General features: G+C 38.3%; 2 protein-coding genes across 12 annotated transcripts in view; one reads left to right on the top strand and one right to left on the bottom strand.

Moving 5' to 3' along the window:
• ARVCF (ARVCF delta catenin family member) overlaps nucleotides 1–17,257 on the top strand; it is an 803,654-nt gene that overhangs the window by 569,432 nt on the left and 216,965 nt on the right. For 9 of the 10 annotated variants that reach the window (XM_075216556.1, XM_075216570.1, XM_075216561.1 and 6 more), the window contains one exon: nucleotides 4,994–6,286. The exons of the other annotated variant lie outside the window; for it this stretch is intronic. Coding sequence is in view for 1 of the 9 variants with exons in the window: in XM_075216603.1 (XP_075072704.1) it covers nucleotides 4,994–4,999 (6 nt within the window). In the remaining 8 variants the exon portion in view is untranslated. Of the gene's footprint in view, nucleotides 1–4,993; nucleotides 6,287–17,257 lie in introns of those variants that run through there. 10 annotated transcript variants of the gene reach the window in all.
• LOC142161260 (catechol O-methyltransferase A-like) overlaps nucleotides 13,288–17,257 on the bottom strand; it is a 33,259-nt gene continuing 29,289 nt past the window's right edge. For both annotated transcript variants that reach the window (XM_075216730.1, XM_075216739.1), the window contains exons 4-5: nucleotides 15,802–15,933; nucleotides 13,288–13,857 (exon numbers count right to left, since the gene is read on the bottom strand). In XM_075216730.1, coding sequence (XP_075072831.1) covers nucleotides 13,678–13,857; nucleotides 15,802–15,933 — 312 coding nt within the window. In that variant the 3' untranslated portion in view covers nucleotides 13,288–13,677. The remainder of the gene's footprint in view (nucleotides 13,858–15,801; nucleotides 15,934–17,257) is intronic.

Raw genomic sequence — 17,257 nt, 5'->3', positions numbered from 1 at the left:
TTCATGTGTTGTATTCCGTTTGCATGGTAACAAGAGAACCCTCCAGTACTGAAGCCTGGAGCAGTGTCCTTCAGTGAGAGCACTGGCAGGAAGTCTGCTGCTCCTGACAATCACATCTTTATCTTGAATTTTAGTTCTGATAAACTAATGACCAATATATGACAGTGTTCCTAATAGTTATTTTATATAATAGGAAAAGTTAGCTATCCTTTAAAGTGGGCAGAATTATTCCAGCAAAATGTAACAAAATATTTGCTGATGGTGCTGATTTAAAGCCTCCATTATGTGACCATTTGTATTGGAGAACCACCTCAATGAGTTTACTCAAAATAACATTTGTAAATGTGCTTATTATTCACAGGCTTAGTTCTGTAGCCGTATCAAATGGAGAAAGAATGTGCAATTTATGACAGATCACACTGTATATATTTGTCTGCTGTTGATAATGACACTATAGTAATATTAATTGGTCGTGCTAAACAAACGTTGGTATCATGAACTCGCCAAATAAGTAAGTAAAACATAGTAATCTATGCCTAGGGCATGGATACATGGCCCCAAAGAAGTCATTGAGCTGCACCGGTTCTCCTGTTTGGAAGTGAGAAGAAACAAATACAACAGAAGTTTCTATTCAGCAGTGTTTGGAATCATTGCTATTATATCGCTTCAAAAGTTTTTCCACTACTATATGTATTTTCCCCCAAACCTCTCAGATTGTAAGCTTATTTGAGCAGAGCAATCTTTAACTACGTCTCATGTTACTATGTGATTTGTATCTATTATGATCCTTCCCCTCAATAGACAGCACTTGTCACTTGAAATGTGTCAGTGCTTTATAAACACAAGTTGCTGATACTATTATTAATACAACGATACATATATATATATATATATATATATATATATATATAGTTTACATGTTTAACACACTCAGATTTAACACACGATTCCCAGATGAGATAGTTAGGAAATAACTTGCAGTTTACAAATTTTACACCTAAAGCTGTGATCCCAAGCAACAACATGTGTGTGTTTTAATTTGCATATTCTAATATCTGTTTTCAAAAACGCTAAAGATTAGACCGTATTATTAGATGTTTCTCTTCTCTGCAATACTGCTTTTCTCAGGCTGTTTTTTCTCTGTGCTGAGTCTACCTCTGCCAATTAAATCAGGTTTACTACTGTAGTGCTAGTTTGTATTATTTGGATTACATAGTCATGTCACAAAGACAAGCTTTTGAGAGCTGTAGAACCTTCTTCAGGTCAAGCCACACTGAATCAAATATTCAGGACTCGGTTCAGATTAATTACTGCACTTCAGTATTGTTATACATAAAAAGGAACTGGATCTCTTGACAGCTCCTCTAAAAAACAAATGTTAGTCCAACTAAAAAAGTATCCTCACATGCTACAATACTCAACCTGATTTACTATCACATTGTTAGTCAGGACACATAAATCCCTCCCATGATCCATTCAAACCATGCCCAGGTTGGCCCAAACCATCTGTGCATTACCGTGAAGCCATGCCCTTATCTGGGTCTGCCATTCCACGTTGAGCGTGACACTGTGAGGTAAGCTGCTCAGACAAGCAGATTTAGCCATTCGGATTTAGTGCTGTCCAACTTTGCTAAGCATGTAAGAGACCAGATTCCTTATATCTTGTTCTTTGTGAGTTGGGCTAAAAAAAACAAACAAAATCAAGTGAGTGGAGCTGACTGATGCACGATAAAGATTACGGCTATTGTTTGATGCCAGTTTCTGCCATTCCTGGTGAAACTCCGATCGGTTCTGTTTGAATTGGTTTGTGCTTGTCTAGTGATCCTGATCGAAAGCCAATCAAAATGTTTCTTAAAATATTATAGTACCCCTTTAAAGAACTTATCCTATTAATAAAATGAGGAGCTTAAAGTAAAAATGACATTATTTAAACTTAATGTATAAGGAGTGGACTGAAAAATGGATGCACCTGGTAAATGAGGGACACCAAGCCTATTGAAAGCTATGGCTTCCACACAGGTAATTAAGCAAATAACTTCTCAGAATGGTCATGGATAAGTAGAAGATGTTGGACTATTCTGATTTCCTATAATTATGGCTAGCATGGCTGCAAGAGACCACAGTAGCTTTGAAGAGTGGTGATTGTTGTGGCATATTTGGCAAAAGCTTCAATGACCAAGACCGCTCAAGAAATATCTAAGGCAATATTATTATCTTTTACTTATATTGTGCCGCAAAGGGTCCGCAGCACCGTACACGGAGCATTGGACAAAACAGAACATGGAATACAGGGCAGTAAAAAAAAAAAAACAGAAAAAAAAGTGCAATAAACATCATTACATCATTGCACTACGCAGCAGTTCTCAGCTGTAAAGAGGTAAAAGTGGGTTCGAGAGCATTGAAAAACTAAGAAGAGGAGGGGTGTGAACTAAAGCAGGCTGAACCTGTGCTCAGCAGTATTGGCATAACTAGCAATATCAGAGCAGTGATGGAGATGGTAAGGCAGGGGAGAGGAGAACCAAGAGTAGGTGACTAGTGTTGAGTTGCAAAATGAAGCAGGGGAGCCGAAAGCAAAGTTAAGCAGGAGGAGGACGACATGAAAGTTAGAGGGCCCTGCTTAAGGGAGCTTACAGTCTAAACAGAGGAGGCAGACTCACAGGAAACACAAAGTGGGGAGTCCGAGAACTCTGAGGAGAGAGATGAACAAGAGGGCAGAATGAGGAGGGATGAAAGAGGCTAAGAAGGATCATGAAAAGGCGGGTTGAAGATGGGCCAGAGGAGGTTAGACAGAGGAAGGGTAGGCTTTCCTGAACAGGTGGGTTTTGAGGGAACTCTTGAAGATCTCCACCCTAGGAGATAGCCTGATAGAATGAGGGAAATCTCTCCAGAAAAGGGGGGCAGCACAGGGAAAAATCTTGAATGTGAGAGTAAGAAGTGGTAATCAGGTGGAAGGTGAGGCGGCAGTTGTTGGTTGAGAGGAAGTATGAATTGAGATGAGGTTGGAGACGTATGGAGCAGTGGAGTTAGAGAGGGCTTTGTTGGTGAGGGAGCAGTGCAGTGCTTGACAGAGGGGGGACAGATGTAGCCCGGCAAGAGAGGAGGATTAGTCAGGCTGCAGCATGGAGTATTGGCTAAAGAGAAGCGAGACGGGAGCGAGGGATGCCAGTAGCGAGGAGGTTGCAGTAATCAAGATGGGAGATGATCAGAGAATGGGCATCAATGGAGAGGAAGGGTCTGATACAAGCAATGTTGCGGAGATGGAAGAGGATTGGATGTGTAGCATAGGAAGGAGTCAAGGATGACACTCAGTCATTGAACTTGGGGATAAGAGGAGATGATGCTATTTTGAATATCGATGGAGAGTATGGGAGGACAGGAGCATCTTATGGGAGGGAAGACTGCAAGTTCAGATTCGCCATAATGATTTTAAGGAATTGTTGGGACATCCAGGAGGAGATGGCAGAGGCAGCAGGACACTTTAGTGAGGAGGTAAGAGTAGAGGTCAGGAGAAGAGATTTGGGTGCCATCGGCATAGAGGTGGTATAAGTAACAGATACGTTCACCCAGTGAAGAAGTGTACATAGAAAAGAGCAGAGGACTAAGGACCAGGCCCTGAGAGACTCTTTTAGGAAGTGAGAAAGATAGGAAGCTTGGAGGTGAAAATTTGAAAGAGTGATATGAGGTGAACCAAGAGAGGACCGTGTCAGAAAGTACAATGGTGCGAAGGATATGCAGCAGTAGAGGGTGATCCACTGTCTCGAAGGCAGCTGATATGTCCAAGAGGATGAGAAGGGAGTAGTGGCCTTTAGAATTTGACATATAGAATATATATAGAAGGTCATTAGTGACTGGCCAGATTGGAGAGGATTGAGGATGGAGTTGTCGGAGAGGTAGTTAGTGAGACTCCTGTAGACCAACCATTCAAGCAATTTAGAAGGAAAATGGAGAAGAGAGATGGGACGGTAATTGGACAGGGTGGTGGGGTCGAAATTTGGTATTTTAGGAATGGTGGAGATAATCCCTCATCCTTCAAAAATGCTATTAATGTTAGGAATTCAGAGAAAAAAAGCTCAGCAGCTAAGGGCTACAGTGAGCAGACGCATGTATATCTCAATGCTGAACTGCAAGCCAAGCAACTGCAGAGCAGTTGACTGAAAATTTCAACCTATGGTGCAAGCAGCCAGCTTAATCAAAAGCGATTCAACAAGAACTTCAGAGCCGGATATTATAATCAGGTGCTGTGCAGAAGCCACTCATTACACCTGGCAAAGCACAGGCAATGGAGAACTGAGCAGTGGAAGACAGGAATATGGTGAAATGTCTATCATTCTAAACCATGTTCTCGATGAATGAAGGACTGTACATCCCTGACTTCTGGTTTCCAACAGTAAAATATTCTGGTGGTTCTATAATGTTGCAGGATGTATTTTCCAGACATTTTTTGGAAGCAGTCATTCACTTTAGGAAACAAGCTCAATTCTGATCTCTGCTTAATGGTACCAAGTGATCTTCACCTCATGTTGCTACATTTTTTTCCCAATGGGACGGGTGTCATCCAGGATGACGATCCCCCACCCTTAGATAGCTTTTGGTTTGATATTAATATTGTCAGTGTGTCATGGCCCTTTCAGCCCACTGATCTGAACAATCATTTATGGTATATGCTTTATTGTGGAAGAATGGTGCTGCATCCCTTCTGCTAAATTTCAGATATTGTTAGACTCAAAGCCACGGTGCATATAGGCCGTACTTACCACACTTGTTGATTTGACGCCCTCTTAAGTGACTTTATATTGGACTTTTTATTTTTGTCCGCTCTGTACATTTTAGCATGGTTTACAATGCATATATGTTACACCACAAATATCTCTTGACTTTTTTTTTTTTTTTTTTTTTGACCACTATTTTTCTCACTTCCAACGTTCCCCTCCCCCCCCCCCCCCCCCCCTTGCACATGCCAAATTTTAATTACCATTGTTTTCTTCTGTTCCAGGGATAAACCTGCAGTGATTCTTTTTGGGAAAACATTTTTTATGTTCCTTTTTTATTTTTAAACCAAGAATCACAAATTTGACTACACATAGGAGGTATCATTGCCCACCACTGCCACGACGTTTTCACAGGAGGACCATTTTGGTAAGAGACTGGATGAAAACTACAATCTGCTGTGACTGAGAACCAAACTATGTGATCATCGCCAAAAACCGCTGTTGCTTCATTTTACTTCAGAACTGATACTTTTTTAGTACATATGTATAGTATATATTCATAAAGTAACATTCCCTGTGAGACATCCTGCATCTTGCGCTATTTGAGGAAAATCGTCTTTCTTATGGAAAGCTGGGATGGTGCAGATTATAGGACTAGAAAATGAAGGGAAATGTTTTTATTGGACAACTTTCCTGCACGAAAATACAAAAAAAAGCCACAAAACTCTTTGAGACGTTGGATAAAAAAAAAACAACTGAGCACTTTTCCTTTTCTTCGATTTTCTGTTCGTTGCCTCAGCTTGAACTGTGGAAAAAAAATTATTAATGAAGTTTTGTGGCCTGAGGTGCATATAATTTTATTTTCTTGCCACAAAATAATGGGAATATCATTAGGTTTGTGGTTTTCACCAAGGTGGAGTAAATCGTAAGTTGCTGCATGGAATGAGGAAGTGGCGATAATATTGTTAGAAAACGTCTTTGCTGTAGACCCCGCTGGTTTCGTCTTTTCGGAAAGGAGTTGGAATGTGATTTGTGAGGCTTTGTACGCCTCCCGTAGAGATATCTCCCCAGGAGTCATCTTTCTTCTGACTTTTGGAATATGTTAAAGACTGACTTTATTCTGCCTATAACTCATGACCTTAGCAGGACTTTTATTACTGCAAATGTGCATGTCATAAACTGGAATGCAGTTTGAACTCATACATATACATCATTTTACAAACTGTGTGTATAATATATATAATATATATATATATATATATATATATATATCACACACACATAATAATACAGTCAACATACCTAGAGCTGGTCTATCCAGAGCTTACAGCTACACTATGTTTCTATCGTAGCAATTTGTGTGCAGACTATTTTGCTGTATTATAATTTTGCCTTTTAACTTGTGCTCTCTTTACTTAAATTGGAAAAGATCCCCAGAGATGGAGATTACCAGTCTTCAGTCTTGGATCTTTGTCCAAAACTCTCATCTTGCGATCACCTCAACCATTTTAAGACATTTTACCATGAAAGCATTGCTGCAATTCTAATCTTTTGATTAAAATAACAAATCACAGTTATTGTTGAATTTTAGTGTATTTTCAGTAGGTGCTCAAACAAATCTGTTGCAAAGGGTAAGGTGTGCATTTTATTCTTTGGGGTATGCAGGGTTGGGATGGGACTGTCTTTTTGTTTTCTTACCTTAATGTTATCTTTCATGCTGTACTAAACGTAATGTTACGTAGATGTTTTCTTGGATGTAACAAACACAGCAGTTGAGAGGATCTGAACTGGTTGCTGTCAGGTCCATCTATTTAATGTGAAATGGTGGGGTCAACCTACTCCCTTGTAACACCTGACCTGGATCTCAGCAACTGTAGTACTTCTGGTATTGTGGTGAGTGCAATCAATGTATCCGGACTTGCTGCAGAAAACCTTTTTACTCTATAACACTGAATCGCGCTGCGACCATCTTAACCCCTTTTACACAAAGCTGCGCGTATTCCATAACTCTCAGATTACATTTAGCGCTTATTATCCTCCCAACTACTAAAGTATCCAAATACATACACTCCTATACACCATGTGTATTCACATAGACAGTGATATGGTTTATTGCACATTTACAGTTTTTTGTAACCCCATTTATATGATCTTCTTATGATTTCTAAATACGGCCTTCCTAGAGGAACTTTTGTCATTTTAGACTATGGACTGTAATTTTATCATTATTGTGAATATAACATTTTCTGAGTGACTGTTAATATCTTTAGTTAGCGTTACTTCTGTCAGCAGTGAAATGTGCACTATCAGTGCCTAGAAACCATAAGCTGTATGGTGTTATTAGGGTGCTCGCTTAAGTAAGTATCAGTTTAACAAAGGATATAATGTGACACTTGTTGAACAATCTCAATCTAAAGATCCAAATGATAGTGGATTGCCTGTCCATTTACAAGCATTTGGATTATCCAGTTTTATGTATGCTTAATCTTTGACTATTACTGTATTTTTGCAGCTATGCTCTGTGCTCATATGGCATAGTGATTACATAAGTCTGTAAGATATATATCTAGTAAACAGAGTGGAAGTACGTGCTGTAAATCTGGTGAGAATGGATCACCGTGCAACCTACAAATAGATATTTATGTAATATAGATGATCTGTGTAATTTGTAGATTGTCAGAGGTGGGTGCTATAAGAAAGGCTGGATTAAATTGAGGAGGGGTGCTATGATGCATTTTGTAGAATTTACCACTGTGACTATTTGCTGTACCTAATCCCAAAAGTCATATGGCAATAGCGTGCTCGATCCTCAATATCCACTCAGTCTACAATATATTATTGTAGCACTAGGACTAACATCACTTTTGCAAGTGCCAAACCTCATATTCTTAGAACAGTGAGTCTAGTACAGATACATCTTGGTATTCCAAGGGGGGAAATGAAACAATGAATATATGGAACATTGTGATAATGAATATATCTGCTATAATTTGACTTTTAATACTGATGTTATTTCTGGTGCTGAAACTTTTGGATGAATCAATGAAATGATAATATGGATATTACGTTTCTATACTGAACAATACACTTGTTGTTGAACACTGCAGGAAAAGGAAACCCGTTATAGGTCACTTTGTCTTGTATTAACACCTAAAAGAAAAATGAGGGGTAAGCATTTGTGTTTTAGCCAAGCCATAAATAACACTAACACCAACACCATCCTACTACCTACTAAGCCAGAGCACTTCCTCAAAACTGGGCCCCCTGCTGTCTACATTACACAAGTCATATAAAATGACATAGTGAGGATACTGCTTAGGCTTCCTTTAAGTAGTTATTGCATTGGAACTTTGACCAGAGATGTATTGTCCCATGTTTGAGCTGCAGTTTCATCGATTTGCGCCAACAGTAGGTCCTAACCATGTAGGTATTGGTTGTACACCGCATCCATTATTGTTGTGTAACACCTACGCATGTGGCATTCCTCAAGGGCTGCATGTTATTCGCACATTTGTTTTTGCATTAGTCTTGTGAAAGAATTACGATTCTCAGGGGCATATTCAATTGTCCGCGTTACTTGGAAAAGTAACGCGGCGTACGCACTATTACCGTTATTACGGTATCTTTAACGCTGGCTTTCAGCTAGCAGCTCAGGGAGCTGCGAGCTGAAATCCAGCCTAGAAATACCGTAATAACGGTAATAGTGCGCACGCCGCATTACTTTTCCAAGTAACGCGGACAATTGAATATGCCCCTCATAGTCACTTCCATGGAAGAATAACATTTTGTATATTAAGAACACTAGTAATTAAAATTAAAAACATAATTTTTTGATATTACTAAGAAAATGTATTGAAGCATGCAGTGAGCAACTTCTGTACAACACCTTCCTAATCAAACATGCCCCAAACATATAACAATTAGGTGGGGGGGCTTAAGGTAACTTTTGAAGTGGATGGATTGTAATAACCCAATGTAAATGAACACCTTGGTTGGAGCTTTATGTAACAAGGAGGCACTGGAGAGGGGACTCCCTGTTTGTCACACAAAAGTGGGAAAGCCCCTTTAAATGGAGTCTTTTCGTTATCTGGGTTTCCATTCCACTTGAATAGCTAACTATACAGAACATCTGTGCAAACTTTAAATACAACCATCTGTTGTACCTTAAAAGCTAATTAGATGGAATATGCAAGCTTTCAAAGATGATCAGTGAACGACTTGTTTATATTTACTAACGTGCTTTAACCCATCACCTAGATTTTTTTCTATATGGACAGATTTAATGATTCATCTGTTCCAAAATATCTATTTATATTGATTTGTTCTATAATATATGTATGTTAGTGCTGGATGGAGACTGCCCTTGGGATAGGTTTGCCACGCTTTTGCACTGATTACAACAGAAAAGAATACTGGATACAGTTGACCCCTCTCATGCTTCTGTACCTGAATATGGTGCTATCCCAAATTGATATTTATGAAAAAGATGCCAGTCGCATTCCGAAATCCGCTGATTACTCAGTTTCTCATTTGCACACTTATTTCACTCTATGTGAGGACAAAATCCTCAAATGAAGTGACTGATTTTCAAGATTACCAAAGAAACACAGTCGTCATTCCAAAAACCACACATGACATCCCACCACCTGAGTGTCCTGGTGAGATCCGGTCAGGTGGAAGGACCACTTTGAATGCTCTTGTGAGCACAGGTGTGAAACTTGTTGAGTGAATCTGTGTTGCATTTGGCTCGACTGTGGCAGTCACACACTGAAAGAAGAAAGTTACTTGACAGATATATGCCTAAAATATGTGTTTTGCTGAAACCTACCAACATCCCCACAGCACTGTGTGTTAATGCCACATAGATGATGATTACAATTACCTACATTTCATTTATGTTCTTGTATCCCAATGTAAAAATCTGCTTTGTGGATGTCTTGACTACTTATTTGTGCCACATACACTTAGGCCACACTTATTGGAACCAAATATTGATACTCTTACAATTTTTTATATAATGTGTTATGCAAATTGAAACTAGGAATAGAGATGGGGATTGTGACGTTAATAGCTCCAATTTGTAGGATTCTTGACTTTTTAGATTTTTGTGGTTCATAGGGATTCTTACCCTTCACATAAAGCCTAGTCTAGATATTGTGCACAGCAGTTTCCTACAGTGGTCAAAATCCAACCTTTCCCAGCAAGAGATCCTCTTAAGTGGGGTCACCAACAGAGTGGAGACGAGCATTTTGTGGGTGGAACTTCTATTAATGAGAAACCAATTGACCTCATTAGATCCTATAGGCTGACTACTGGTCAGGCTGCCACCCCTGTGTGTAGGACAGTACAGGTGAAACAGGACACACATTTGCTACAGTTTAAACTAGTTTGACAAAGAAAATAAAATTTCATACACGAGAACAGAAATGTTCTTATTGATCCACAATGTGTCAGCTTATGCATTTCATACTGTCAGTCATGGCACTGCCACATAAGGTATTAATTCCTACACAGCAGAAAAGTTGCAGTCATCACTGCTTGTGCTTGAAATAATGGCACTATAAGATAGTCATGACTTCCGCAAATAAAATCTGACTAGAATAGTGCTTGAAGAGTTACCTGAACCGTATAGGTGACTAACCCTATTCAGTTCATTTCAAATGAAAAGTGTGTCAGGTACATGACTGTCAATTGTAAGATTTGTTTCTTTTCTTAAGAAAAAAAAAAACACATTTGCATTTTTATCTATTGTTGGTATATTCCGATGTTTTATACATTTTCCATTTTTATACTTTGGGGTTTTTTTTTGTACAGGATGTGTAGCTTTGCTGTGAAATCAGATTGTTCAATCTCCATGTTTCTCACTTACCATGCCGCTGCAGTTTATATAAAGCATTTCTGATCAGGAAATGAATCTCTGCTGCTTGGCAGACGGTGCCTAGATGTTGTGCTTATGTCACACCAACAGTTACCTCAGGCAGTATTCATCACTAGTCTGCACTGAGTCTAATATCCTTCTATTAAAGCCAGCATTATGGTCCTTCATGATCAGAAAAAGGTGTTACCAACAAAATCAAAATTGGCCTCATGCAGCCTTGTAGCAGCTGTTTGTTAACCATTCCTAGACATTCATACGATGGTTATTAAATGTAATGTCCGGGTCAGAGATTTCCTTGGGGACCAGGCCTCCTCAAGCTATAAATATATATATTATGTTATTATACTCACATAAGGCAGCGTGAAGCCTTTGCTGCCAAAATCGTGAGCGTGTAATTACAGTGAAATGTTGCAACACAGCCTGGGATGTGTTCCATTGGAAGCTAAAGAGTATACAAGACTGGGAGATCATTTTAGTAGTAACTAGAAGTAAACATGTTTGTAACTATCATGTGCCTTAAACTAAATTTCATGATAGGTATAAGCAAAATGGAAAAGTGAATCAGATTCCCACACCCCCACCTCGAGTTCTGCTACATTTTCATATGAAGTGAAATCAATGGGATGTTTAAATTGTATTTAGACTGTGATATAATAATTCTAAAGATTTGATTGGTTTATAAAGTGATTTTCCCCTTCCCCCAGGTGATATATTCAGGATCAAAGAACATGTTAAGATAACATTGTATATTCTATGCTGATGTTTTACTAATCTGGGTAGATTGAATGCCTGTTAAGTGCCAGGTGTGAAAAGATGACAAGTTTGACCTGTTTTCAATAAATCATGCCTGGTCCAAACCATGCACGTTACCTTGTGATATCTTGATGAACTACACACCAGCAAGAGGCCTGGCTGGTCATTCTTACTTCATCACAATGCTAGGACGCCTCAACCTTTTATTTGCTTATGCTACTAATGACTAGCACGGAACAATTTCTGGATATTACCCTTGTAATTGCCATTACTACCAATCTCAAAATTTTGTGTTACTAATGTTATCATTTTAACCAGTGTGTAGCTTGGTGCATTCGTGCTGGACCCGAGTCTGTCTCCCCCCCACCCCCTCCTATTTATTCAATGACTGCAATATTGACCTTATGAGATTGTCACTCTGGTCTGTTAATCATTTTAAAAAAGTTTGTCTTGCTATTTTTGTTTGTATAATGACATGACAGGAAATATCGCAAAGGCCAATTTAAACATGGCGGGGGGACAAAACTGTTTAAAAGTGGTCTTACCATGTGTGAGCACTGATGTATAATGACTGTATGTATGAGGATGTATGGAGAAAACCGTTTCCTCCACACTAAGGGCTAGATTTACTAAACTGCGGGTTTAAAAAAGTGGGGATGTTGCCTATAGCAACCAATCAGATTCTAGCTGTCATTTTGTAGAAAGTACTAAATAAATGAAAGCTAGAATCTGATTGGTTGCTAGAGGCAACATCTCCACTTTTTCAATCCCGCAGCTTAGTAAATCTAGCCCTAAAACTTTATTGCTATCAACTAAAATATAACCTATAAATGTGTCATTTAAAGACATTTTTTCATAGATCTAAATCTATCCCCTGACAAAGCCGCACTAACTATAACCAGGGAAACATGAGTTGGGCACAAAACTGTGAGGCAGCAAATGCCCTCATAAGGGCAGGAAGTCTAGTTTGGTTTTAGTGCGATATATTGGTACAATAACTGATACGCTTCACCAGCAGAGACTAATGCATTGGGTTAATTCTGGTTAGTGGTATTTAATGGAATCTCTTTGATAATAAACAAGTATTTTTGTTGCATAGGCACTAAATAAAGCAAGAAGTGTAGCATAAGCTACATTACACTTCCCCGTAGATATGTTTATTCAACTGTGCTCTGTTTTAAGGTTAATTTGATGCACATTGAATTAGAATTTTCAGCAGTATTGTAAATAATTATAATGTTCTCACTCTACCATGTAGAATATTGGAGTACATTGTATGTAAGTAAAAAAGTTCCTTGGACACATTTGTAGGCTAGATTTTAATTGATAAAAAAATGATATTCTAAAAGTACCAGTTTACTGCAATGTCACAGCCAATATTGGGTTTTGGTCAGGTATCAGTGTGCCAAATACTATGCTGCAAAATGTGCTCAAGAGATGAACAAAAGTATCTTGTGTATTTGGTCACGTTCCGACCGCACTGAAGTGATCTGAATAAACGGATGCATCTCATCTAAGTCGGCTACTGACATGTGTGACCAAATTAAATAATAATCCTGTCTGTTCGAGAAGCAGGATTTATGGCCTTTCTGATCTCCTCATCTCTAAATGAGTCTCATCCATTTCTTTACAAGAACAAAGGTGTTGCTAGCTTCAGATTTTCATTGTGTTCCTATTGACCCCCAGATCTCGCTCCCCAGGCACTAGGACCTGATATTCTTTAAAGATTCATGATACAGCATGTAATTAATATTAATGTCTGTGACATTCTAGAAGTACGCGAGTAGTAAATTAGACAGGACAGTGGTAGCGTGAACAGTTCAGACAATTCTACAAGACTCCTTGTTGGTAACATGTATTTGTAAGGGAAGCAAATTCTCCCATGATTGTTCTTTATATAATGTAACTCAGTCCAGTACCTGTCAGTTTAATATAACTGCTGTAGCCTTAGAGGTTTCATTTTCTTTTATTATATAAAATGCAATTATGGTGTCTTGGTTTTGGTACATTGTATATAACATCATCTAAAACCTTAAGACAAATATTGTAAGTAAACTGAATGGTTGAAAGCACAAATGGACATTCTGTTTTTACTATGTTGCATTTCTGAATGAGCTGTGACACATATTTAGCGGACACTTTTCTTACTAGAAGATACATTTTTCAAGTTTGAAAATGTGGAGGCATTGCCTATAGAAACAAATCAGATTCTAGCTGTCATTTATTTAGTACTTTCTACAAAATGACTGCTAGAATCTGATTGGTTGAAAAATCGGAGATGTTGCCTATAGCAAACCTGCAGCTTGATAAATTTACCCCTAGGAGTTGCTCACAACTCTATCCCTTGAACACTGCCTTCTCCACTGCATCTTCCTTATCTGTATACTCTACATGAGATGGGAAGTTGGTACAGTCATATCGACCACTTTTCCTAACGTATTCGAGGAAGTCTGGAGCGCCGGGATACACAACATTGTCTGCTAGTAACACGGATCCCTTCCTGAGTAAGCCACATTGCTGGATAAAGAGAAGGAGATATCACAGTTAAATACACAAAGTGCTTACAGAAGATTTGGGTGAATATGTTTTATGTGCATATGGTCTTCTAAATACAAGGTTGTATGAAAATCTTTTCTAAATCCAATTACATTTAATGAACTTTTAATACTTGGATGTACGAAGCTCTCAATTTAAAACTCAATTCAAATGTTTCATTATATTGGACACCTAATTATCTGTACTTTCTAAATTTAGTCAAAGAAAACAATAACTTGCCATAAAATGCTCTGTAATATGAATATTCAAGGAACTGCAGATTTATTATTAGTAAAACAACTACAAATAACATTGTGGAGTTTAAATGCACACAGTGAAATAGATCTTTCATAAAGTAGCTAATCCTAAATTAGGAAATAAATAGCATAATTGAAATAAACTCCTAAGGAAAAATGATAAATACTAAACAAGATTGAGGTGAAAACCTTGTTGCTTGTTTAAGTGTATGAGGGGGAATTTACTCTAAAGCAGCTCAGCTGATCCAGGTTATCCTGCATTGTTCTATCTGGGTGACAAGATGGAGTCACCTTGGGTGACAGGTTGGAGGTGAACTTGATTCCAAGAAGCTGGTAAGACGTTACCTCCCCCTTAATCACAGTGCACTATCATGAATGACGTAGGGAGTGTGGACCTCAGAAGACCTCTGATAGCTACAGCACTGAATACATTTGGTATATTGGTGCTGGTTAGCACAGTGGTGGAAAGAATGTCTCCAAATTGGTGAATAAAATCTTATCTGCAAACACAAGTGCACAAATATGACCGTAGCAGTCACCAGATCTAAATACCATCAAATACATTTGAGATGTTAAAGCTAGGTTCTAAGAGCCTATATCAAAGCTCTGTATCAAACACCTAATTTAATTAAGCAATGACCTCTCAAATCAGGTCTAGATAGTATTGGATGCAATAATGCAGCAATAATTATTATTTCATGAAACAATATGACCATTATTTTTTTGCAAATGCTCGTATTACATTAATATAAATGGAATAAGATAAGTTTTCAGACTTTTTAATATTCTAACATATTGTTACTTAGAATATCTTTATTTTAAGTAATGAGTGAATTAGAACAATATTAAATATATAATGCAAACAATGTTACCATAGCATGTGCAAGTCAGAAACGGACATTAGTGAAAATAAAAGTTACTGAGAGAATTTTGGGATGAACTACACACAATACAAGGGCTGGTGGCTACTTGACAATCACCTGTCGTGCACTAACTGGAGACAACCATTTTGTGGGCTATCAAAACAATGTCTCCCCCCAGTTCCCCTCATTGGTCATTGACATAGGAAGTCTGACTAGAGGAAATGGCAAATTCTCAAAACTGGTTAAGCCCACAAAATGAATGTTTGCTCTGTCTAGATAACAGCAGCACCTCAATTCTATTTCTAAATAAAAAAAATGAAAGCTCTGGTCCTTTTAAACAAGGCGACATTAGCAGTAAGACATATTTAAGGGGTAGGGTTGGTGTCTCTACCTCTCCTCCCTCCCCCTAGCAGTGGTTACAGCCAGAAGTGCGCCGTGTATCTCTTGAATAGTCAGAGAGAGGTAGTTGTAAATATCTGGCCATTCTGAAATTAGTTCCAGTACATTTTATTGAAGGTTGAGTTCACCATTAATATTTATGCCTATTGGTTTACACATATCTCAGTAGGATTTACTACTTGGTTAATAAGGTATGTACCTGGAATGTTATTATTACTGCCATGGATGTGTGTGTGAAAACTGGCTCAGAATGCAGCACATAAACTGGTTAATCTAGGATTAACTGGACTTTTGTCACTTTTCATACATTGAGAAGAAACAGTATACATAAAGTACAGTGTAAGATTGTGATCTTTATGTGAGAGGCTGTACAATCTGCCTCAGTAACCATACACATCTCTACTTACCTCAAGTAACTTGGTGTCCGCAGTGTATCTGTTCCCAAAATGATCAATAAATACAAAGTCTAGGTGCTCCACACCATGATCAGTTTTCAGTTTTGGAATGATTTGCTCTGTGGGACCCTCTAGTATCTTCACCTGGAGAATAATAGGGGATTATTGGAATGAAATCTGTATACTATCACTTTATGTAATCATTTCAAGCATATATTTCTGCAGGCTGGCCTCGTAGTAACAAAATACAAGTGCTATGATTAATATTATTATTATCATTAATTTGTTAGGCACCACAAGATTTCCGCAGCGCCGTACACAGTACAAACAGTAGACTATACAGGGTATAACAGTCCAGAACAATAAACAAAAAGTACCAATACTTCAGAAACTTAAGGCAGGCAGATGCAATGAACACGGAGCAGAAGAATGGGTAAGGAGACAGGAGGGAAGAGGGCCCTGCTCATGTGAGCTTACATCCTAAAGGAGGGTAGACAGAACAGGCACAAGGGGAGCCAGAAGGGAGAGCGAGTGGAGGTGGTGAGGTGGTCAAGTAGATGGTTGGTAGGCTTTACGGAAGAGGTGAGTTTTCAGTGCACGTTTGAAGGAACACAAAGTAGGAGAGAGACGGATGGAACGAGGGAGGTCATTCCAGTGAAGGGGGGATAATGAGATAATTATATGGGTGTTAGAAGCAAATGAAAAATTCTACACATGTTGTTTTTATAGTGATCATAACACGGAGATGATTTCAACAACCACATCCTGTAGGTAATGTTATTGCATATAGTACACTACCAAAAGTGACCTAATTACCTGAATAAGTATGTAATGTAATTTAGATGAAACAAAGGTAAGTGGTATATAAGCGCACACAGGGCCTGAGTCATTAAGGAGAGCAAAGCATAAAAAAGGAGTAACATTTACACCTGGGCAAAACCATTTTGCATTGGAGGGGGAGGTAAATTTAAAATGTGGGGACAGATTTATAGTAGGGGTAGGGCATGTCTTAGATCAACATTAAATTTCAGTGTAATAATAATGGTATTAAGTTTTTGTGTGTTAGATGAAAAAACAGCCAGTATTTAACTTATTTGCAAAATAATAAACTAATTTGCACCCCTTGCATTGAAACATGTTTTGTCCCAGAGAACATTTACTCCTTTTTTGCCTTAATGACTCGGGCCCACAGTGTACAAGCTGCCCCCTATACCTATACCATCATTTATTTATATAGCGCCAACATATTCCGTAGCGCTTTACAATTGGGGACAAACCTAATAAACTAATAAACAAACTGGGTAAAACAGACAAAGAGGTGAGAAGGCCACCAACGAGGTAAACAATACAAAATTAACAAAAAAATAGATAAAGGAGATGGCGCTAGTCACTGATCAAGAAAAGTCAATGAGAAATGACCATAAAACAATGTTCACACAGCTGATCCTCTATATTGATCGAGAGCCTT

Source organism: Mixophyes fleayi, chromosome 1 (assembly GCF_038048845.1).
Source record: "Mixophyes fleayi isolate aMixFle1 chromosome 1, aMixFle1.hap1, whole genome shotgun sequence".
NCBI classification, from domain to species: domain Eukaryota; kingdom Metazoa; phylum Chordata; class Amphibia; order Anura; family Limnodynastidae; genus Mixophyes; species Mixophyes fleayi.
The sequence above is the reverse complement of the archived record's forward strand: the minus strand, read 5'-3'. Positions and strand labels throughout refer to the sequence as shown.